General features: G+C 45.9%; 1 protein-coding gene across 4 annotated transcripts in view; it reads right to left on the reverse strand.

Annotated features, from left to right (window-relative positions):
• Positions 1 to 68: 68 nt before the first annotated feature.
• mob2a (MOB kinase activator 2a) overlaps positions 69 to 24,582 on the reverse strand; it is a 57,181-nt gene continuing 32,667 nt past the window's right edge. For 3 of the 4 annotated variants that reach the window (XM_080505015.1, XM_080505014.1, XM_080505013.1), the window contains exons 2-5: positions 7,692 to 7,852; positions 6,692 to 6,785; positions 3,525 to 3,649; positions 69 to 1,881 (exon numbers count right to left, since the gene is read on the reverse strand). In XM_080505015.1, the coding sequence (XP_080361141.1) occupies positions 1,523 to 1,881; positions 3,525 to 3,649; positions 6,692 to 6,785; positions 7,692 to 7,852 (739 nt within the window). In that variant the 3' untranslated portion in view covers positions 69 to 1,522. Of the gene's footprint in view, positions 1,882 to 3,524; positions 3,650 to 6,691; positions 6,786 to 7,691; positions 7,853 to 14,158; positions 14,316 to 24,582 lie in introns of those variants that run through there. The other variant, XM_080505012.1, reaches the window with a different exon arrangement.

A 24,582-nucleotide genomic window follows, 5' to 3' on the forward strand; every position in this document is an offset into this window, starting at 1 on the left:
ATCGCTTCGTCACAATTCACACGTTCAGACAAACAAAAAAAACAAACAAAAAAAAGCAAGACTCCGAGTGGAATTTCTCTCTTTTATTAGATTATAATCCGCAGAGCTTAAAATATTAAATTGCTTTTAACTTAGTTAATAATTAAAATACATAAAAACAAGAGCCAGAACTGAAGAACCCTGCAAAAAATTAAAATAAATAAAAAAGGAGAATTATAAATCCAATCCTCCTCCATACAGAGGCTAATGTCTGACGGAACCCGCTTGTGATTCTCGGTACAGTAAAGTCCAAAGCAGACTGTGCATTTTTCTATACATGTGTAATGATATCGCTGCTCATTATTTCCCAAACTAACTTTCCTCTGATAATCTTTTTTTTTGTTTGTTTGTTTTTTTTTTTTTTTTTACCTTTTTTAAAAAGCAAACATAATTTTTTTTTCTTTTCTTTCTTTAAAGGGCTGGTGAAAATAAAAGTGAAGAGTTTTTTTTTTTTTTTTTTTAGTTCTGCACTGGGAGCACTGGTGGCTGTAGAACAGCAGAGCAGCTTCGCGCCTCCTCTTCCTCTTCCTCTTCCTCTTCCTCTTCGGGCCTGCAGACATTACCTCATGTCTTTGTCCTTTTTTTGGGGGGGGGGGGTGGGGGTGGGTGGTGTTGAAACCGCCTCAAACTATCCATTGGTGGAGTACGATCTTTAGATCTGCTCTCTCTGCCTCCTGGTTTGCTGCCCCCTGCAGGTGGGCTGTGGGGGGGGGGAGGGGGGGGGGGGGGGGGGGGGCATGCGGCGGCGGACGAGAGGCGACTTCCTCTCTGGCAGCAGTGACGTTTTTTTCCCCCCCTCAGGTCCCGAGTCGGACGCGCTTTAAACTCAAACAACCCAAACTGTGATTGGTTAACACCACCCCCCCACATAGGCGGTATCGAGGCTCCCTATTGGCCGGCGCTGCAACACACTGTACAAATAGTCGGATGAAGCAAAGCAGAGCGCCTTTCCTGTACTGCAGAGGATAGAGGTGGAAGTAGAGGGAGGAGGGGGGGTTGTGGGGGGGGGGGGGGGGGGGGACGCAACACACCCGCCCGAGAAAAACAAAACTGAATAAAACTTCAACGAAAACAAAAGAAAAAAAACAAAAACAAAAACAAAAAAAACATACACATACGGTTTATTTGTTGTTGTTGTTCCTAGTTTAAATTGCAGAGGAGACGGGGGGGGGGATTTGCCCGAGGGAGGAACGCACACGCCAATTCCTGCAGGCGTGACAAACCCCCCCCCCCACCCCCCACCGCGCCCCCCTCCCCCCTCTTCCCCCCCCTTCCGGCTGGTTGGTTGGTGTCGTAGCGAGATATCAGGGGAGTTGGAACGTCTCTAAAGTCCTGCTCGCACCGAGGGAGGGGGGAGGAGGAGGAGGAGGGGGGGAGATATGGGGGGGTGGTGGGGTGGGGGGGGGAATCCTTCTCTCCTCTTATCTTATCTTCTATCACCCCTCCGGGGCCGCGGTCTGCCCGCCGCCACCCGCCCGCCCGCTCATCTCTCCGTCACGTGGTTTTGTGACGAGGGGGAGGGGGCGGAGGAGGAGGGCGCCGTGGCGGAGGAGGGCGGCGCCTCCGCCGTCTCCGTCGCCGGGGGCGGCGGCGGAGGGGCGGGCGGCGCCGGGGCGCAGAGGATTTCGGACAGGTCGTCCATGATGCAGGTCTCCTTGGGGTCGACCAGGTTGAATTCCCTTACGAAAACGATGAAATGTGCGTACAGAGTGTTCAGGTGGCCCTGCAGGTCCAGGGCCACCGTCTCTTTAAAGTGCGCCCAGTAGAGGTGCGCCAGCACGTGGTACAGGTACCGGCAGATCTTCTTCACCAGGGACTCGAAGGAGTTGGGGAACTCTTTACCTGGAGGAGGAACGGAGGAGGGAGAAATCAGGGAGGAGGAACGAGTGCAGGAGCGTCACGGTTACTTTAGGTTTAAAATTCCACCTCCAAAACACTCTGGCTGTCGCTTCTAGGGACATTTTTTATGCCAACTGGCCGAAGGGTAAAATGTTAAAACACGACAATCTGCAAAAAAGTAGCCGATAAACAGCGGTATTTCCGCTGCTGGGCGGAGCTTCTGACAATAATAGAGTGACATCACGAGTTGTGCACACGCCCGGAATCACCGAAGATGAGTCCAGGTAATACTTGATCGTCTACTAGCCTCCCAAGCTAGCTGCTAGCCCCTAGCAGCGTGAGCTCGCGGCTAGCCGCTCCCACTAGCCCGTGCTCCTTCTCTCCTCTCTCGGTCTCTTCCAGGCTCAATCTTTCGTCAAGGCTCATAAAACGCCGACTATAACTTCAAAATACTGTAAAAACTTGGATATTTAAGAGGGAAACAAGCCGATATAAACACAACAGATGGAGATCTGCACAACTCTTGACGTCACGCCCACGAAGAAGGATTCCCCCGACTTCCTCGGCTGGAGATTCAAAATTCAAATAACTTTGTTATGCGACAACAGTGGTGGGGCAGAGTCGGAGGAACCTTAGAAGTAGAACCCCAACTATCGTTTTTTTGCAAAGTCGTGTTTTACATTTCACTAGGCCTTTAAATCATAATGTTTAGACTGGAACTATATGAAATGCAGCGATACTTTTAATAATTACTGGTATCGGTGTATTGTTAACTTAAAATCTTTAGAAATGAGGATAATCTGGAGTTTGTTTAAAAAGAAAAAAATAATTTTCTTACTATGTATTTTATGAAATTCTTTTTTTTATTGCTTCCAGTTTATGTACAGCACTTTGTGTTTTGTTTTTTAGCTTTATAAATAAACTTTACTTACTTAATAACTTTGATGCAGGTTTTGTTGTCAACTCTTTAAATGTTACTTTTTAAAAAAATATAAATTAGGATCAAGTGTGTAAAGTTTCTGGAGTTTGTTCATAAATAAATTATTTACAGCTCTAAATAAAATGAATTATGTGGGTTTTTTCCAAACTATTCCACACAATATATATAAAGCAGGAAAGTTCAACGTATAAAGTTTTTTACTGACGTGAAGCCTGCTGGTTTTCACTTCTCTTTAAATCTATTCTTATTGAGACAATAGAAATGTTGAATTGATGCAAGTGTATTATTCCTTTCTCCTGAAATTAAAATGTAAAGTTCTTTAATTATGTAATTTAAAAAAATTCTATCTACACTTAAAATGACGATTTAAGGTCATACAGCATTAAAAAAGTAACAGCATCTCAAAATGAAAGACAATTTCTCCTCTTCGTAAAAAATAAAAGGCGACAGAACTTTAAATGATCTACTTCTCCTCTGAGAATTCATTCTGGAATCCAAAAAATATCTCAGAATAGATGTTCAAGCACGGATCTAAACTTTTCTCAACTATTGAGACAGAAAAACAACAACAATTGCACGAGACATTTAAGTAAAAGTGTGAAACTGAGCAAAAAAAACCCCAGTTTCCACTGGATTTCACAACATGCAATGACGCAGCCTCGCCAGCAGGGGGCGACGCAGCGCTGGCAGTCCTGCACACACTCACCATATTTAGTGGGAAAGATTTCCTCGTCTGTAACCAGTTTCTGACAAAGACTCATAACAAAGTCGACGTATTGCGGAGCAGTGCACTTCGTCTTCTTCCCCCTCTCGTCATACCAGTAGTATATTCTGGGGAGAGAGAGAGAGAGAGGGCGAGCGAGGGAGAGAGAGAAGGGGGGGGGGGGAGAGAGAGAGAGAGAGCATGTCAACACTTGTTTGAGTTCCTAATTAAAATTGAGACAGAGGAAGAGGGAACGTCCACCACTGGCATTCTTTGTGAGGAATGTTTGGAAACGTTTCCTGGAAACTAGAAGAAAAAAAAAAGATAAGCGGGGAAAAGAAGTGACCTTTGAAACGACACCTGCCCCGTTTCCTTATTCTGGGGTTAAACAAAAACAACCCCCTCCGATAGATAACTATCGGAGGGGGGGGGATTTACACGTAAATCAATGTTCAGTGAGATTCCGCTTTCAGCCCTTCAACGGCGGTTTTAGAAACTTTTATTCTAAGAAAGTCTGTGGACGAGCTTACAGACGCTTTTAAATAAATGTAAAATAAAATAAATAAATAAATAAAATAAAAACACTGAAGGGAGAACGTCTTGTGCGTTAAAAAAAAACAAACAAACTTCATGTAAATATCTAATTTAAAATTAAGATTCATGAAAACAACTTGTTAATTCACTGGAAAGAAACCAGCATTTTTTTTTAAAGAATAACTTGAAAAACTTTTAATTGATGAAAACCATTTTAAAGTTATTTTGTTAATTTAAAAAAAGGCCTTGAATTTTTTTTGTACTTTTTTTTAATGAAAGCTCATTTCATTAAAAAAAATTATCATGCAATATATTAATTATCCCACAGTGAATTTTTTTAATTAAATAATCTTAATCATTACTTACGAGACCAGTTTCGTTCTCACACCAAAAAAAAAAAAAAAAAAAAATCTGATTATTGTGGTTTGTAAACGGCCGTGTTGTTTGTCATTGACATTTTTTATTTTTTTTTATTTAACTTTAGCGGCTCGTCAACGTGGTTCTTCTGGTTTTTCCAGCCCCTCGGGGGAAAAGAGCTCAACACACAAAGACGCCATGTCGCACCCGACAGGGTAAACTAGTTAGTTTAAACACGGACAGTTAATCCTCCTCCTCCTCCGTCAACAAGCGCTTGATGGTTATAAAGCCGTGTTGAGCTCAGAATCACTCAGGAGCAAACTGGTCTTTAGTTTTTTTCCAAGGAAACTATTTGTGACTCATTAAGAAAAAAAAAAGTCAATATTGACTTTGGTGTTCGAATGATCTGGATCATGTGAGAGAGAAAAAAAAATCTGGCAACGGTTTGATCAAAAAGCAAGGATGTTTCTCATGTCAGGTGAGATTTGGGTCAATGTCAGACAGTAGGGGATGAATAAATAAATAAATAAAAACACATTTCTTTTGATCTTTTTTGCAATGCGGTACAATGGCATGATGCATTTAATATAATATAATATAATATAATATAATATAATATAATATAATATAATATAATATAATATAATATAATATAATATAATATAATATAATATAATATAAAATAAAATAATATAAAATAATATAAAACAAAATAAAACAAAATAAAATAAAATAAAATAAAATAAAATAAAATAAAATAAAATAAAATAAAATAAAATAAAATAAAATAAAATAAAATAAAATAAAATAAAATAAAATAAAATAAAATAAAATAAAATAAAATAAAATAAAATAAAATAAAATAAAATATGAAATAAAATATGAAATAAAAAATAAAATTACATAAAATAAAACAAAACATAATAAAACAAAATAAAATAAAAAACAACTTATACGAATATAATTTTTGGACGGGAGCAATGTCAACGACACGTTATGCTCTCGACAAAAAAGGGAAGGAAAAAAAAGGGAATCAAACCATTTTTAAGATTTCACAATAAATGGAAATTGCCAACGACAACGCCGCATCATATAGATAAACCAAAAAATGTTAAATTAAAAACACCGGCCCGGCCCGAGTCAACACACATTCAGATTGTAACTTAAAGGATTGAGCTGATAAATGTACGGGAAAGTGATGAAGGTACGAGTTCCTCATATCATTTTATTGAGGAAGAGCTTCGCCCGCCTTTTATTATGGAGGATTATTATGTGTTTTATACAAGCTGCAGCCACAGCCAGTAATTCACACAGACGACTTGAGAAGCTGCCAAAGGTCCAATAAAATGTGAATCCAAACAGAAGCGGGAATTCCTCCGTCGTGCGGCGGCACAATTACGACCGTCGGCCGTTTTGTTGGCTCCGTTTGAAACTTTACCGGGTTTGTGACTCCGTTTGCATGTTTGCAGCGCAAACGACCGCGATCATGTTTCAGCCACGTAGGACCAGCGTCTGTCTCCAACAGGAACGTCTCTTAACAGGACCGTCTCTAAACAGGACTGACCGTCTCCTAACAGAACCATCTAACAGGGCAGTGTCGAACAGGACCGTGTCTTAACGGGACCGTCTCTTAACAGGACCGTCTCGAACAGGACCGTGTCTTAACGGGACCGTCCCTTAACAGGACCGTCTCGAACAGGACCGTCTCGAACGGGACCGTCTCTTAATGGGACCGTGTCTTAACGGGACCGTCCCTTAACAGGACGTCTCTAACAGAACCGTCTCTAACAGGACCGTCTCTAACAGAACCGTCTCTAACAGAACCGTCTCTAACAGAACCGTCTCTAACAGAACCGTCTCTAACAGGACTGTCTCTAACAGGACCGTCTCTAACAGGACCGTCTCTAACAGGACCGTCTCTTAATGGGACCGTCTCTTAACGGGACCGTCTCTTAACAGGACCGTCTCTAAACAGAACCGTCTCTAACAGAACCGTCTCTAAACAGGACCGTCTCGAACAGGACCGTCCCTTAACGGGACCATCCATTAACGGGACGTCTCTAACAGAACCGTCTCGAACAGGACCGTCTCTAACAGAACAGTCTCGAACAGGACCATCTCTTAACGGGACCGTCTCTTAACGGGACCGTCTCCTAACAGGACCGTGTCTTAACAGGACCGTGTCTTAACAGGATGAATTAACCAACGGGATGTTGGATTTCTGGATGAATAAACCAGTGGTGCTTCGGGACGATGAATAAACCAGGGGGGTGTCTTACGTGTTGCAGGCCGTCATGGCTTGACAGGTGTCCCCAGTGCAGAACTCCGAGATGGTGCTGTACTGCAGGTTGATGAGATTGAAGAATGTCGTCGCTGGAAATTAAAAAAGAAAGAAGACAGACTCGTGTTACATGTCACCCGCATCACGGGACTCGTGGGCAAACAACCGGCGGGTCAACGGACTTCAGGAGAATAAAACAACAGAGAAATAAGAAGCGGCGGAAGGTTTGTCATCCAAGCTGCTGCAGAAGAGAAACGGGTTTTTCCACAGCCAAACGAGAAAATTGACGTCGAGCAGATAAAAATGTTTATTTTTAGGGTGGGAAGCGTGAAGTATGAAGGTGAGAGATGTTGTTTTTTGGGTCAGGTGAGATTCCTATCGTGCCGTGCCGTCTGTGACTAAAGTGGAAAGTAAATAAAAAAAACAAAAAACAAGTTTTTGTCAATCTGATGAAGAAACGATCAAAGTGGAGGTGAAGACAGGGTGAAATCTTTTAATGTGTCTTTTTCGGTTTTACTTTTAGTAAAATCTATGACGGAAGTTTGCAAAATTCAAACAAGGAGGAGGGAATGAGGCTCCGATCCGGGTGTCTTTTATCTGTACCGCCAAACAAGATGTCTTCTAAATGAAAGGCTGAAAAACTCCATTAATTATTGACCGACCTAATGAAGATCTCGTCACACTTTGTTCCACTTTGCCCCGACAAAAAAAAGAAAATAAAAAATAGTGGCTGTATACAAGCCCATCTGCGTTGCCTCAAGTTGAAAAACACGTCCCGTATGTTGTTGCGTAACCACGTTTGATCTATCGGGTCTAAAATAAAAACCAAAGAAGCTTTTTTCCCCCCTTTCGTTCTTTCTTTGTCTTTTTTTCTTAAATCCGCCTTGCAAACACCAGGCTCGCTTGGATACGGAACCAAAACAATGTCAAGGAGACGGGGGAAAAAAAAATAAAGATCCCCTCTGGATCGATCAATCGGGGGAGGGGGGGTTACTCACTGTTGCTGGCGAGCCATTCGTTGAGGTCGATCTCTCTGGGCAGCACCACCAGCTCCTTCAGGTCAAAGTCCACCACGCGGATCTTGGTGAACTCCGGCTCCAGGTACTGCTTCTTCTCTTCCGCCGGAGGCTTCTTTCCATTCGGCTTCGTCTTGGACTTCCTGCGAACACAAGAGGCGAAGAGGAGAGCTTAATTCACTTTTTTTCCCCCCAGATATGAAAACAGCCAGATTTTGAATCTGCGGTAAAATTCAAAATTCCACCGAGGGAACGAGGACGGTGTTGTCTGGTTACAAACGTCGACCAGACGCTCCCCCCCAACGGGGGCCGAACAAAGACGCCTCAGTTGATCCGCACCTGACCCGGAGCCCCCGACCCCCCCCCCCACCCCCCTGACCCCCCCCGACCCCATGTGAAGTCTGCAGCCTCCTCCGCCCAGACGGCCGGCCCCGGCGCCTCCTGTACTTCCACCGCTAGATTTAGCGCGGGGATGTCATGTCGCACTCTTCCTGCACTTCCAGTTCTTTAACCCCCACCCCCCCACCTCCACCCCCCCCCACTGGGAGCACTGATACTGACAGTCAAAAGTCAAAGTAATTATGTTTTTTTTGCTACTGCTCCAATGACTTTTTTCTCTTGTGTTCTGTACGTGTTCACTTTGTGGCGTTTGTAATGTGAAATAGTGAAAAAAATTATTGATTTGGGAAAAAAAAATTTTTTTAATTCATTCATTGACAAAAAATAAAGTCAAAGAGCTGAATAAAAAAAAAAAAAAAAACATAACAAAAAACAAAACTGACCCGTGATGAATGTTCATTTTGGACACGACTGTTTGTATTCTGCTCCCAGTTTTTATTTTCGTTAAACTCCCAGGCATCTTTATTCCGCTCCGGTTCTTCGGAGTTCGTTTCAGGACAAGGGAGTTTCACTTTGCGCCCTTCGTTTATTGCGCTTTTTTTTTGTTGTTGTTGCTAAAACTCATTTCCGGCCCCGGTCCTCCCTCTCCCCCCCCCCCCCCCCCCCACACCCTCTGTCCAAACACCACGACCCGGCCTCGTGGTTCTTGGCTCTCCGATCCCCCCTCCCCTCCCCTCCCCTCCCCATCCGGCTCCTGGATGGAAACGAAGCTGCCGTCAACGGCGTCCGACGGCCAAAACCTCCCGTCGGGTTACGGTCGGAAATCTAATTCAAGACGTCAAGAAAATGACGGCGAGAAAGAAGCTCGAGGGGAAGAAAAGGAATGAGGCGCCGTGATGGATGGAGCCGCACGGGTCCAGCTGATAACCATGGGAACTAATAAACACTTTCTAAACATGACAGGACCGTGAGGCACCAGAGCGCTGTGATCAACCCCCCCCCCACCCCTCTCTCTCCTCCCCCCCCACAGTTTTAATTCCCCCTTCCTCCTCTGCAAACAAGGGAAGGCATGTCAACACGCAGATCTCGTCCCAAGAGCCCGCAGCTTTTTTAACTCTGTAAATATTTAAGACGCTTCACCTGCTGGGTCACGATGGCCGTCTTATTTATCTGCCGGGGAGGAAACACTTTAGGCTGTAATCTGCCGAGGTAAAAAGGGCGAGGGGAGGAGGGTGACGACATTCGCCGAGGTAAATGATTGATCGAGACGATCGCCTTCTTTCCCAAACGGCTAACGTCTAAAACCGGCTAATTATTAATGACCGGGCCACTTTCTGTTTTCACCCCGTTTCACCTCGTTCTCTCGTGTATCTCCTTCACGGGGAGCCTCGTACGCATCGCTTTCCATCCAGCGCAAACCTTTTGCGTTTATAGATCCCGTTTATACGACGACGTTTCGAGCGAAAACGAGATTTTCGCTTCAGAAACCTCAACAATGGGAGTAACACATACCGACGACCAAGTATGTCATTGCCCATCGTACTGAGCATGTGCAGAACAACTACTTATTACAACGTATAAGCAGTAGCGGCAGTTCCTAATATCTCTATGGGGCTTTCAAAAAGTTGCGTTTCCGTGCAAACAAGACTCTCAAGACGCGACAAGTCGCCGACCGGCGCCTCTTATCTACGAACCTTTTGCTTTGACTCGCATTTTAACGACCGCTCCTTCTTTCCCCCGCGCGTTTAAAAACAATTCTTTTCATGTCTTCGCTTTAATAACAGCGTTCCTTTTCTCCTTATCTCCCGTCTGCTTCCTCTCGAACCCCCCACGCTGGCGAGCCACAGACAGATTCATGTGGTCTTTGTGGTCTGGAGCAGCAGGCGACATGTTCCGTCATGTGAGCGGAAAACACACACACACACACACACACACACAAAAGGCTTCATCTATAGATACTGTCATGCCACACAACTTTTCAAAGACTTAGTGCTAAGCTAACAGTCAGCTATTTCCTGCCCTCGCTCTGTAATTGCATCATTTTCCATTAAAAAGAAAGAAGAAAAAAGCACCTCCTCCTCCTCCTCCACCTCTCGGTTGAGGTGAAACTCTGCAGCCATTAGTTTATTTTAGGAGAAAGAAAGCGTCCAGCGCTCCTCCTCCTCCTCCTCCTCCCTTCGTTTCGTACGTAATCCGTCTCCTCTGCAACGCGCCGCACAACTCGGTTCTGTTCTTGGTGAAGCTCACCGAGGCCAGACTTTTGCCATAAAAGGCAGCAAAGTTGCCTCTTTCTCCCTCGCCAGATCAGGACAGGCTGAACGTCAGGGTCTCCGGCCGGGGGGTGGAGGGTGGAGGGTGGAGGGTGGGGGGGGGCAGTCTGCCTGGCACCGAGAGGAAACGCTCTCATGGTTTTTTTTGGTTTTTTTTAATCATAATCGGCAAAACATGGCAAACTACAAACTATAAATCCGGACGTATTTGGACATTTTAATTAGAGGTGGAGGACATGGAGGGGGAAAGGAAAAGTCTGTTTGGGTTCATCAGGTCTGAGTGTGACAGTGAGGTCAGTGTGGAGCGACTGACCAGCTGTCCAACTCCATCTGTTAGCCACTGGACCCTTTCACTTTCCTAACAGCCCCCCTCACCGGAACTACTTAACTACCCTTTACCCCCCACTCGCACAACATTACAACTCACACACCTGTGCCTTCAGCACACACACACACACACACACACACACACACTCTGCAGCCCCTTTCCCTTTCCAAACCCAGCTGGTCAACGACAGCTGGGTCACGTGTCCCGATTCCACCACGAGAAAATCCAGAAGAAGCAAGTTCTGTCTGGTCTGAGAGGCTCTGTTTGCGTAAGCACGTGTGCGTCCCACACAAGAATGTTCAAACACACACACACACACACCCAACACACACACACACACTATCCCTTTGGCTTTCGCGCTGGTGCAAATATTAGCCGCTGTACGTTAGGTTGACCGCGGGCCAAGTGAGCGCTGAACAACCCCGGGTTCTAAATGAGCTTTATATAAGGAGGAGAAGAGGAGCGGCCCTCCTGACAGCCCCCCCCCCTCCCTCCCCCCCCCCCCCCCCCCGAGAACCTGCTTTCAATTAATCTTGGAATCACAAGGAGCCACATTACCAAGTTGTGCCAGAGAGAATTAGCCGCTCTCTCCAAAATACCACAATTAGCGACTAAATAGCTAACCCCCCCCCCCCCTTTTTTTATTTTCCCCTTCCTGGACACAAATTCTCTGAATGTTGCTTCCATAATTGGTTATTGCAACAATTTGTGATAAAGTTGCATGAAGTTTAAAACGTGAACACGACTCGCACAAAAAAAACAAACAAAAAAAAACTTCCGTGGAACGACTTTGCCCCTGAAGCCTGCAGCTCCTGCAGAGCCGCATATTGCACAACACTTGTTTGAATTGGTGCTCCGGATTTGCAGTGGGGTGGGGGGGGGGGGGGGGATCTTGCCGTGGGCATATGGATGCAGTTAATGCAGCACAAGCAGCACAGACGACAAATATGTCAGGCAGGATTCACATTCTGACCTCCAAAACAATCCAGTTTAATGACATTAGCCATTCTTTAGTCAACCGACTGTGGGATTCACACGAGTGAGTGTTAAAAAAAGTAGGCAAAACATCAACAAGATCACTTCTATTTAATAAAAAAAGAGGCATTTTCCCTGCCTCGAGCCTGCTGATCTATTTCAGGAATCAAACTTGAACAGGCTCGGAGACTCTTTTTTCCCCGAAAAACCACAAAGCCGGCAGCTTTGAGCTCAGAGTTAAACCACAGCAGCCATTACGGGGCTAAAAGGAGACGAGAGTTGAGGACGGACTAAAGCCGCGGGGTTCAGACGAGCGCTGCTCGAGTCTGCAGGCTTAAATAACTCCGGAGCTTCTGTGCATGTTCAGAACTGCTCACCGGTCTCAGCTCCGGGGGAGGGGAGGAGGTGGGAGGGAGTGGGGGGGGGGGGGATTGAGAGATAACAGCCTGCCGCCGCCTCATCTGGAGAAAGGGAGCGTTGGGAATGAGGATAGTGGCGTTAGTGCAAAGCCTTAACGTGTGCACACGCACGCCAAGGAGGCGATTCAACAACAGACCCCCCGCTGAGCACGGTCCCGCCCACCCCCGCAGCCCCCCCACCCCTCCTCTTCCTCTTCTCATCCTGTGCTAAAGCCCATTCAGCGGCTGTAGAATATCAAAGAGCCCCCCCACCGGCGGCACGACGGGGGCTCATCAACATGACAACACACACGTGTGACAGGAAGGAGGAGGGGGGGGGGGTTTGTGTGTGACGAGATAAGGCGAGCTACCGGCTAAGCACTTAGCAAACGTGACCTTTGCCGACAGAAGGTTGGTCGTCACACTGATGCGGCGCGATAAGCGGTGGACGACACACAAGATACCATGACGGGAGAGCAGAATGACATTCCTCTGCACTCCGATCGATCCAATCAGAAGCAGAACGGGAGACAAAGAGCGGCGGGGCGTTTAAAAGATGTCGTTGAGGAGCACGGCGAAGATCACACGGCGGATTACACTTTTAAAACCGTGGCGCCTGGAGCATGTGCAGCCGTCTTCGTCGGCGTCGTACTCATTCCTGCTTCCAGGCCGAGGGCATCCGAGGAGGAGGAGGAGGAGGAGGAGGGAACAGGTTAAAGGTGAAGCTCCACAACGCCGCCAAGCCCCACTCATATAAAACCCCCAAAACTATGCCTCCTTGTTAACTTTGATGAAGTTTGAACCCAAAAGCCCCTTTTGTCCCTCGCAGGCAAACGCACATTAACGGCGCTTTCATTGGCGACCCAGCTGATTCTGAGCTCGTCAGAAAAAAGAGGCGCAGTGGAACTCGTCTCGACTCGTCCCGACACGACCACCTACGGTACAAAAGACAAAACAACAAAAAAAGTGCCGCGTTGCAGCCATTTACATCCTGTTTGAAGTCTGCTGAGAGATCTGGAAGTCTTACTCGCCATCACTCTTCACAAAAAAGCGATGTAAGGCATCTGCCCCTCAGGCTGCTGTGTGGAAAAATACACCTCTGTCCCCCACACTTGAAAAGGTAAGCTCACATCACAAGCGGCGCTAACAAGGCGTCGCGTCCCTCCAGGGGACGAGCTCACGACGACTGGGTGTCTTCTTAAAAGCACAAATGATAACCGAGTACCCACATACATGTTGGGTTTTTTTTTCCACAGGGATCAATCATGTGCGTGTCACTCCGAGAGGCCAACAAACACACTGTTCCTTATTTGGGTCATGCATTCTTGAAGAATTATGTCTGCCCTGACAACATTGTGACCCTTAGATGGCAATGAAAGAAATGCATTTGCACGGTAAATCGAGGTCAAGTTCTTTGTAAATACAGGGAGCAAAAAAAAAAAAAAAGTGGCATTGTAGGTCAGCGATCAAACAAAAGTTCAATCAGAAGAATGTCATTTTAATATGACATTATTCTAAATAAAAGGGAGGGGGATATAAGCTGTGCTGATGTGGTGCAATTACAAAAAAAGGAGCAACAAATTACTACCCACTTTTTAGCAGCAAATACTTCCCCAGCTTACAGGTGTCCTATATAATTTATGGGGCCAGATGAGGAGGCAGTGTCACGTTTCTCCTGCTCCTGTTGAGTCTTGTTAAAGTGCGATCCGCAGGAGGAATGAAGCTTCCAGGCTACACTGCCCCCCCCCCCCCCCAGCTGGTAATGCGCTGTGACCCCGGAATCAAAAGAAGAGACCCCTGCACTTCTGGAATTACTGGAGTTCTAAGCATCTAAATAAGCACATTAATCACATTTAAAACACGAGTTATACGACACTAAAAAACAGAATGTCATATTTTAGGTCTCTGCCAATGCAGTAGTTGGGACATCACTGGAATAACGCTGGGATTTGGCGTGCGTAAGCGCGTGCGTAAAACAGGAGCGACGTTCATCCGCGAGCGCGTAAAAGTTCCAATATTCACTTTCAATACTTCTGACGGAAGTATTTTTCTGGAAAAAAAACAAAACCCCGCGTGCACCGTGAACTCATCCGCAGTTATAACGTAGTAATAAGTCAAAGTTGTTGTTTTTTTTGTTACCTCAGTACTTTCCCGACCGCCTGGAGCACCATTTTGCAACTTAATCCGTTTTTGGAGTTTCTCTGAGAGTGCATATCCGTCTTATCTCCAGAAAAGGAGCTATAATCTCCGACCATAGCTTTAAAACATGAGGGGGGGAGCTTTCGTCCGGGGGTGAGATGGGGAGGGGGGGTTCGTCTCCTCTTCAGGAGGCAAAGTGAGGAAAAGACGCCACGGCTCCGTCTGTGAGGAGGTTCTGACTCACTGTACAGGAGAAAGAGAAAACTTTACGCGAAGTCCCGCCCCGCTGCTCGGCGCCGTCCAATCAGAGGCGCCGGTGGGCGGTCCTTTGTGACGTCAGGCTGTCCATGTGGACGTGCCGTGGGCTGTCCTGTTCTTCCTCTCTCTCTCTCTCTCCTCCACTGGAGTTACAATGTGGCAACAGGTGGTCGAGCGAATAACAATGAAACTAACGTGTTGCTACATTTTATACGCTTGTAATATTACAGGTTTGCGCAAGCAGGACCCGGAGGCAAACACCGGAAATACTAATAAATTAGTCAAATTACTGAAGAAGTTACAGTAACATCCGGGCAAAGTCATTGTGAAAGATTTCCACATCATAGTGCCTCATCAAACTGACATAAAAAAGGACATAAAATGCTATTTGTGTGACGTCAAAACACAATTTTCATTCAAGGAAACATACTATTATGTAAACTAGTGCTATAACAACCTTTAAATGTAAACATTAAAAGTTCTTTGTTGTGACGTAGAGTATACATATGATATATATTTCCGCAAAAACAAATCATTACTACAGAAAATGAGTACAATCTCTTCATAAAGCGAGTTCTGATAGCGACGAGGAAGCTTTCTTACACGACAACGCGGCATTTTATTGTCGTCGCTCCGGAGAAGTTCGGCGTTTACGCAGCCATTTAAAAAAAGACAAAAAAAACGATGCCGGTTTACATGTAAACTGCTTGAAAACAATGTAGTTTTCATGTTGGGCCACTCGTGGGCGCCGTCGGTTGCGTTTGTAATGACGCCTGCTTTACGCTTTATATATATATATTTTTTTTTTTTAATAAATCAATGTTTTCTTTGACATTTCTGCCATTTCCTTGCTGGTTCGGTGGACTGGAGCTCGTCTCTCGCTGGTTTTGACCCACAGGCTTTATGTTCGGCACCTCTGATCTATGGAATCAAATTTTGAAATAAGTTAAAAAATAAAGTGTGGTTTCAATCTAACGTTTAACCAGCCTGTTGTCACAGATAGCGTATCCTGTAGTGTCATATTAAGAAGTTTAAGTTAAAACAAAAACAAACAACAAAACGTGACTGATTGTCATTATCGCTTGATAAACATGTGGAAGTCAATGTTATTAGATGGATAAATAGCAAAGGGCCATTAAATTGGCAATAAAACTGTCTCGTAAAAATGATCCAAGCCAAAAAAAAAAAAAAACCCAACAACAGGTAGGATTGTGTCATCAGGGTGCGACTCTTCTCCCGGTGCCACGCAAACGTAGGGACTGCGAGGCCACATTCCTGCTGTTGTTGCTGAACTTCTCCTGCAGTGCAGTTACGACAGGCGAGCAGCAAGACGGGCATGTTTAAACACGACCGCCGGAGCCTGTTTCACAGGCAAACGGCGCTTTTGTAAAAGTTGTGGAAAGGTTTTCTGCCACAAAAAAACAAAACAAAAAAACGACCCTGAAATAGTTTGGAGAATTGAAGTACAATATAAATTAAAATTAAACTGTACACAACAACAAAAAAAACTCAAAATGAACAAGAGGAAGCAAGAAGTGTGCTACTTTGGACTGTTCCCTGAACGACTGTTCCCTGATCGTCGTTCCCTGATCGTCGTCCTGCCCTCTAATTATTGCCTCTCGACAAACATCCCCTCTTTATTCCGTCTTCACACGTTCCTCCTCCCTCGTCTCGTCTGACTCGGCCACTGCAGATGGAAACCAGCTCCGGCTGAAATGTGGCACGAAGCATCTTCTCTTTAAGATTGTTCCCCCCGAAAAATAAACGAAATAAATAAAATAGACTTGTGGCATTGTGCAAAATGTGCGACGTTGATGTTGCAGTTTTCAAAGATTAAAAAAAAAACAAACAAACAAGAAAAACGAGCTGCTGGGGGAAAAAAAACACAGGAGGTGGAGGGGTGGTGGTGGTTGGTGGGGGGGTGGGGGGGCAGAAAGGGCGGCGCTGAGCGAATAGAGGGGAAAGTGAGAGCAGAATTGGGCACTGACTGTTCCCCCGGTGCTATTTATAGCATCAGCCCGCCTGGCCTTGGTCATAAAGAATAAAAAAAAAAAAAAAAAAAGGGGTGGAGGAACATACAGTGTGTGTGTGTGTGTGTGTACAAATACATGAGTAAAAGCACACACAGCCAGATGTGGGGGCGTTTCTGTGGCACCGTTATAAAGCTCTATTGTACAAAGCAAGACTGTGTTGTAAAGGTACAAAAAACAAAAAAAACAAACAGGTCTACTATTTTTCCTATGTGTACACGTCTCTCTACATCTCGGTGTGCTCGAAGTACATTTTTGCATTTCCAGGTCAGAAAAGTTTGGGCCTTGCGTCGAGCGCCGTTCACACGGAAACGGCCGGAAAGGTCGAAAATGCCGTTTGTTTTGGTAACGACGCGCCACACGTGCGCAGAGAGTTCGCGTCGTATAAACAGCAACGACATACGTGGACGAGGAAGCTGGATCGTTACTACGGCAACGCTCACCTATAAAAACCATCAAGTCCCGGGAGAAGACCTAAGGCCTGGGAGTCGCGGCACGTTGTTGCTATGGTTACCGGACGCGCAAAATCAACTTATCTACCCTCCATACTTCTATATCCAACCCAGAAATCAACGCTTCTGCGGAAAAAAGTGGAAAAGAGAGACAGAAAACCAACCACATTCACACGTTTGTAGGATTTTGTGTCGGACTAGAAGAAGAGTTTTAAAATAACTTATCACATCCTACTTATTTTGCACTACACTTATGTAAAAAGACACGTTAAAGTGGGTTTTTTTTTTCGTGATTGGGCAGATGTTTAACTTCTGTTTCCGCTTTTTCTTTTGCTTTGCCGTCACCGACAAATTTTAACTTCCAGAGATGATCCAGGTCTCGTGTGTTTCGCTATCCGGGGGGCGCTTGGTCTGACGTTTTAACTCTCATGCACAAACTATTCAGATGTTTTCACAGCACCACATGGTGGGAGGGGAGGAGGGGAGGAGGGGGGGTTAATGTGTGTCACCGAGGCTCGTCGTCAAACGTCGGAGGAGGATAGAAATTAGCAGGAAACCTCCGTCAACGCAGATCTGCAGTCCGATCACCTACAGGCTCCTGAGCCTCGTCCCTTCGCTGACATCAGCGGCGTGTTTACTTCGCGGGAATGTACGTTTGTTCGTCTCTGACGCACTCGATCTCCACTTCAGATAGTCCAGGTGCTTCGGAAATGTGACTCATTTGAAACCAAATGATAGGAGTGAAGCTTTTAGGAATCAGTGACGGCAAAATAGAAGGGGGGGGGATCAAAAAAATCCTCAAAACGCAGGATCGTGTGTTCAGCTACAGTCTTGAGCCGCTGTGACGGCGGCGACATGTACGCCTGAGGAAACAAGAGCGTGGCTGTAATGGAAACCCCGTGCTCAGGGAACTTTCCATTAATTTGCTCTCCTAACTATTGGATCCGTGCGGTCACTGGAAATAGAAAACATCCATTCAAGATCAGCGGAGCTTGGGGGGTGGGGGGGGGGGGGGGGCTTCTGGAAGTTGTGGCTACATTTACATGGACAAAAGTGTTCGAGTGTTTCAAGCGTGAATATTAGAGAGCAGGTGGTGTTTAACCTTAAAAAAAGAAAGTCACCTGCACGGCGGTTTGTCTGGTTAAGCGAGGAGGTGGAGGCCAAAAGAGGCGAAGCCACTGAGCGGACCTTTTCCTCGTGCGGCGTCTGACGTTCACGGAAAACAACGGCTGCATTCCTTTGTCTGGCACACGGAGCGCTGTTTGATTTTTTTTTTTATACCCTTTTCCTTTTCCCCGCTGACGTCAGACCTCATTTTCCTTCCAACCAGCAGACAAAGACACAGCATCACGCATTTTTTTCTCTCACCAAAACCAGATGTTCCCCCCCCCCTTTCAGAAGCGTATGACCGGTGCTGGCAAGGCCTCAGCTGTTCAGAGAGTCCCTACTCGAGGGTATGACCAGGTTCCCCCCTCGAGACACTCCGTTCTCTGTGGGCGTGACTCGCTTAGGGCGACAATTAAAATAGAAAAGCAAACGTTGCATAAGATGCTCTGGAGGAAATTCTTTATTTTACAATATCGCGTTGGATCTCAAATATGTAAACCGCATCCAAAGCCAACACCCACTGAGATACAGATAAAATAGTGATTTAGAAAGAACGGCATGCGTTAACAACAACCCTGACCTTAAAGGGCATCGACGATCATAAATCCGTTTAACTTCCCTTTTTTGATTCAAAAAAAAAAAAGAAAAAAAGGAAAGGAATGAAAAGAAGTGAGATAAGTGGAGCAATAAGTGATCCGGTCCGGTGAGAAGTAACACCAGTCACCAACTCGCCGTCGACATTGACGTCATCCGTCACGAGTCGCTGCCAAGTTCAGTGACTCGTCACTTCGACGCGTCGAGAACAAGGAAGTTTGCGTCGATACAGTTTTGGCAAAAAAAAAAAAACGGCAGGAATTTGTTGGAGGAGGTGAACATTTGGGGCCAAAAAAAAGAAAAAAGAAAAATGTGTCTGGACTCGGCGCTGAGAGATGGACGGCCGGACCAACAGGTTGAGTCTGAAAGTCGGTGGACATTCCACAACGTTTAAGGCAAAGAAAACACTGATTTCAGGCCAGCGGCACATGAGTCACCCCCCCCCCCCCCCCCCACCCCCAATCCAGATGACCGACGGGGGTCAGGCAGCCAACCCGCGTACAGACCCCCCAAAAATGAAGAAATACAAATCAAAGCAGACCCGACCTGTTGGCAATGCATTCTGGGAGTGTGGGAGTGTGCAGTGTGTTTAGGGAAGGTCTTAGTCAGTGAAAACACAGCAGACTGAAGGTCTTTGGAGTTTTTTTTCTCTCTCTCTCTCTATAGGCCCAGATGAAAGGTCAGCGGGGCCAGAACGTTGAACCCAGCGACCTTGGTTGTGTTATCGAATTCCTAAAGTCGACAAAAACGGAGTAAATATGACAAAAAAATAGAAAAAGTCATCGCCTAAAAATGGAGAGAAAAAAAAAGGATGGTACAAAAATAACCTTTGATAAATACTGTAGTGTTAACAAGCCTGTGGGGGAAGAAAAAAATAAATCAGTGCATGAATAGACGGCTTCAAACTTGCTAAAGTTGCAGAAGCGTCACAGCTCCTGCAGACTTCATGGATCCTTTCATTTCTCTATAAAACACTGACGCCTCCCTCCGTCACGCCGACATCTGCACGGCGCGGAAAGCCAACTCTTTCATTAGCGTGGCGACGCAACCGCCGACACGAAGTACGCTGCAGCACGTATATTAAAAAGTAACCCCCCCCCCCAAAAAAAGAGGTTTAAAGTCAAATCCAACCAATTTCTGGCAGCCCTGTGTGTCGTGATTTTCTCGTCCTTCACCACACGTTTCTCACTTTCTGCGCTCGCTTCCTCATTTTCACCCCCCCCCCCTTTTGCTCTGCATTCCTGTCGGGGAAGGGCTGCGTGTAGGGACGTGTTGCCGCTCGCTGCGCTGAACAAAAAGGAGACACGAGGAGCAGCACAAAGAGTGAACTAAAAAAAAGAGGTCAAGTATCGGAGATCTGACGAGATTTCGGCTGATCTAAAAAAAAACCCACTAGATTGTCAAAAATGACATTCAAAACCGCCCTTAGTCAGAATTTGACTCCCCGACATTAATGCAATCTGTGGAGGTCACATGACGCAACGCCTTTCACAATAAAACAATGAGTCCAACTTATGTGAAGTGACACTCTAGACACGTAAACTCAAAAAATTTTTCCAGATGACAAATTGTTTTTAATCCTGAATATAAATACGATATCCAGATACAGGTGAGTGTTTTTTTGTGTGTGTGTTTTTTTGGCCAATATAATATCTGATTTCCTTTAACATGTAAATTTCAGAGTAGACTGGCAAATTCTTGCAGTTACAAAAGGATCAAAAGAAGGAAAGACTTTGACATTTGTCCATATCTGCAGTTTAACATGTGATGTTTGACTTGTTGGGCCCTCCAGAGGTCAGGTTAGGTTGATGTGGCCCCTCAACTGAAAACAGTTATGGGATCATACCTGGACGGCTAATTGGTGCCGCGTCCTTAATCCAATTAGGAGTCAAGTTAAGTCGGATTTTATCGCTCTGAGGCGATTTCAATAAGGGAAAATGTAGAAAAAGGCTTCAAAAAAAAAAAAAAAAAGACAGGAAGCCAGACATAAGCACATGCTTATTTGTTTATTCTTTTTTTTGCGACATCAGCTTTCCGCTACAGAGAAAATCAGACGGCCCAGAAACGTTATTATTGTCGCTCTGGACGCCACGTGGATCATATCAGGAAGAATGAGGCTGAATGAACCGACGACGAGGTGAAAGAGATAAGAACTGAGGCGTGAGGTTGAGGTGAGGGGCACCTGGGGGAAGTAAACAGCTGAAGGAGGGATCGTAAACGAAAGCCAAACACAACTTTGGACGAGAGAGGAGGAGGAAGAGGAGGAGGAAGAGAGAGAGAGAGAGAGAGAGCGTTTGGATCGGTGTGGGAGGTTGTCACAGCATGCCCTGGACGCCCGCCGCACTCCTCCTCCCTACATTCCTCCGCAGAGGGAGAGTCTCGATCCATCCCATGTTTCGCCACGTTTGGGCGGCCAAACACCTGTCAGTCAAGCGTAAGGGCGCCGAAAATTGCAAAGTCAGGTATGCGCCTGTTGCTCAAGTGCACGGTCCTGTTTGATATGAGGATCAACTGGCTGATGGGGGGGTGGGGGGGTGGGGGGGGGGTGAGCCAGGTGAGGAAGGTGACCTCTGACACGTCGCAGGTGTTCATGACAGTCGATGTGGCGACACCGTCACCTCAGTGTTGTGAAAATAATCACCCGACACAAAGTGAAGCAGGGAGTGGGGGGGGGGGGTAAATATTAGCCCAGTGGAGGGGGGGGGGGGGGGGTAACCTGAGGACCGGGTAGAATGTGTGTACAGCTTGTAACGGCCTGTAAAGGGCCAGTAAAGATTTATGAGAGGTGTGTGTGTGAATGATAAAACTGAGAAAGAAAGAAAAAGAAAAAAAACATCCGAGAACGTCAACAACTTACACATCCCTGCTAATCTTTAAAAAAAAAAAAAAAAAAAAAAAGGAGCATGTGTTTTTTTGCTGGGAAGAGCATGATGACCTTGGCACCGAGTCGCACAAACTAATCTTCCCCCCCCCCGGAAAAAAACGCCTGATAAAATTCTGAACATTTCTGAACAGAACGAAAACAGTACCTGCAGATTAGGACCGGCGCAACCAAACACGTGGGGCGCCGACAGTCTGGGAAGAGGAACATTCCTGGGGTTTTTTATGCACAGATACGACTCAGGTGTTGAGCTCAACACTGCCACCTGCTGCCACAAGGCCTCGTCTCAGGTGAGCTTGTATAGAAAGCTGGACGGAGGATTTTGGGGAAAAGGGTTTTTAGGGTCAGGGTCAGTGACACAAAGGGCGTAAAAAATAAACTTAATGAGAGTTTTCTTTTCCACTACTGTTGGGAGTTGAATTCGTCGACTGTGAAGAGAATGACAAGAGCGTGTTAGGGTGGGGTGGTGGGGTGTCGTAATAGTTTCTGGTAAAACCACTAAACAAGTTATGGGGGGGGGGGGGGGGGGGGCAGCATGTGACGTCAAGAGTCCAGGTATAAGGCGAAAAAGGGGGGGAAGCAGTGCGGTTAGACATGGGCTACTGTTTGCTTAGGAGCACAAGGGGGGCTCTATGTGTGTGTGTGTGTGTGTGTGTGTGTGTGTGTGTGTGTGTGTGTGTGTGTGTGTGTGTGTGTGTGTGTGTGTGTGTGTGTGTGTGTGTGTGTGTGTGTGTGTGTGTGTGTGTGTGTGTGTGTGTGTGTGTGTGAGCCCAGTGTCGAATGAGGTGGAGGGAGCTGGATGGAGAAGAAGCGGCATCATGGAAAAGGATGAGGGCAGCGCCTCTGTTTGCACAGGATGTACGTGTGCGGGGCGGAGCTTGATGGGAAGGAGCCGGCCCGAAACAGAGCGCTCTTTTCATGGTGCGAAAGGAGAGAGGGGGGGGGGGGGGAAATAAAATACATTTAATAAGCACAAAAAACAAAAAACGAGCTGCGTTTATTGAGCACGGAGTCTCGATTGTGACCCGCTGCGTTCGTGGTATATCATCACCGGAGCATTTTCAGGTTTTCCACGAGTTTCCAATGAAAACCAACGTATATGTGAGGAGTGTCGCTGAGGTATTATATAACTGTAGAGGACCTGGAGGAACAAACACTCATTCCTGAACTGATGACTGACAAGACAACAGCCCGCCGTGTGTGATTTTTGGTGTGTGAAGTATAAATATGAAAACTGACAGATGCTGATCTAAAAAACACTAGATCAGCAAAAATGACATTCAAAACCGCCCTTGGTCAGAATTTGACCCCCGACATTAATGCATCTGTGGAGGTCACATGACGCAACGCCTTTCACAATAAAACAATGAATCCAACTTATGTGAAGTGATACTTTAGACACGTAAACTCAAAACAATTTCCAGATGATGACAAATTGTTTTAATCCCGAATACGATACCAGATACAGGCGACTGAGGGTTTTTTTTGCAAATATAATAATATCTGATTTCCGTTTAATATGTATATTTCAGAATAGACTGGCAAATTCTTGCAGCTACAAAAGAATCAAAAGAAGGAAAGACTTTGCATTTGTCCATATCTGCAGTTTAATATGTTATGTTTGACTTGTTGGGCCTCCAGAGGTCAGATTTGGGTGGATGTGGCCCCTCAACTAAAATGAGGTTGACACCCCTGGCTTAGAGTAAAGTTAAAAACATGGGAGTTCCACAGGGTTCCGTCTTAGGACCCATAGTTTTCCGAATACACTGGTAAACAGGAGAAACTTCAAGTCGACGTAGTTAAAACTGTGGAAGCAGGGTGTAGTAAGCTGTTGGAAAGCCAGTAGAAAGTGAATTTTGCATAATGATACCGGTTTAGAGCGTCAAACACTCCTTCAACGATGCGGTCCAGATGTTATTTCTGCTCAAAAGGGTAGAGGGATCAAAGAAAAGCACATAAATCTGCAGAGAGGGGCTGCTACCGAGTCCTAGAAGCAAATGATTTCAGAGATAAGGCGGAGGGTGTGGGGCTTGTAGATAGGTTTGGGTGGCGTTCCTGAATTTCTCCTCCAGGGCTGTGCATGCCTGCACTGATCCAGCTCATTACCTCCTAAGTGAGGACATTTAGTCACAGATTTCCGACTGAGGGGGAACGTAGACGCACGTAACCTTATAGCGATTCCGAGAACAGACCTCCACCCCCCCCCCCAAACGGAGGTTATATAACACACACACAATGGTTTTTTTAACAGAGGGGACATGACGGGTGTTCAGAAGTCAAACTACACAGGAGCGTGTTCGTCTACATACTCTTCATGTCGCGCCGCACGCAGAGCGCGAGATATTTTACGCGACAGCCGTGTGAAAAAACGCCGTCAATTCAAAAAACATAAATTGACTGAGCTGCAACCACCCCCGAGGGCGAAGCTACACGTCAGTCGGATAACGATTTAAGAACCGGCTGAGAACGTCAACATGCCGCCACGTACGTTACCCCGAGCAGACGTCGGCATGCGTGCTGTGTACGTTATATAACCCCGCATCCCCTCCACCTGTACAGATAGAAACAATAATAAGCAGATATGAGAGAAAGGACCGGGGGGGGGGGGTTCCTGGGGGGGGTGGCGCTCCCAGACGGAGGGTTTTCATTCCAGCAGACAAACCTCCGGTGGAGCTTGTGGAAAATGCTACGACTTTGGTCGTCGTGCAAATTGGACAAAAAAAACCCCCAAAAAACAAACGAGTTGACGGTAAAAACGTCTTCTGCACATGCTCAGTAGACGGACAATAACCACAAAGTGTCACGACCCCAGATCGTCCTGGGAATTTGTCGTTTCAAGCTGGGAGTCGCTTGTATGAACGATCTAACCGACGACTGTTTGACAACGGGTCAGACTGAAATTCGTCACTTTGACGTTTAACTTTTTAAGGTGTGAATGTGAGCGTTTCTTGTCAATGGGTGTACCCTGTCTTATTACTAAATAAAGATAATAAGGATGAACAAAACCTGGATGGATGAACGAAGACAATCCAACTTGCAGCACAAGGCTGCCACCCAATGTAACAAACGAGGCATTACCTCAATCTCGCGTGCTTATATTTC

Source organism: Blennius ocellaris, assembly GCF_963422515.1.
Source record: "Blennius ocellaris genome assembly, chromosome: 11".
In the NCBI taxonomy this organism is placed as follows: domain Eukaryota; kingdom Metazoa; phylum Chordata; class Actinopteri; order Blenniiformes; family Blenniidae; genus Blennius; species Blennius ocellaris.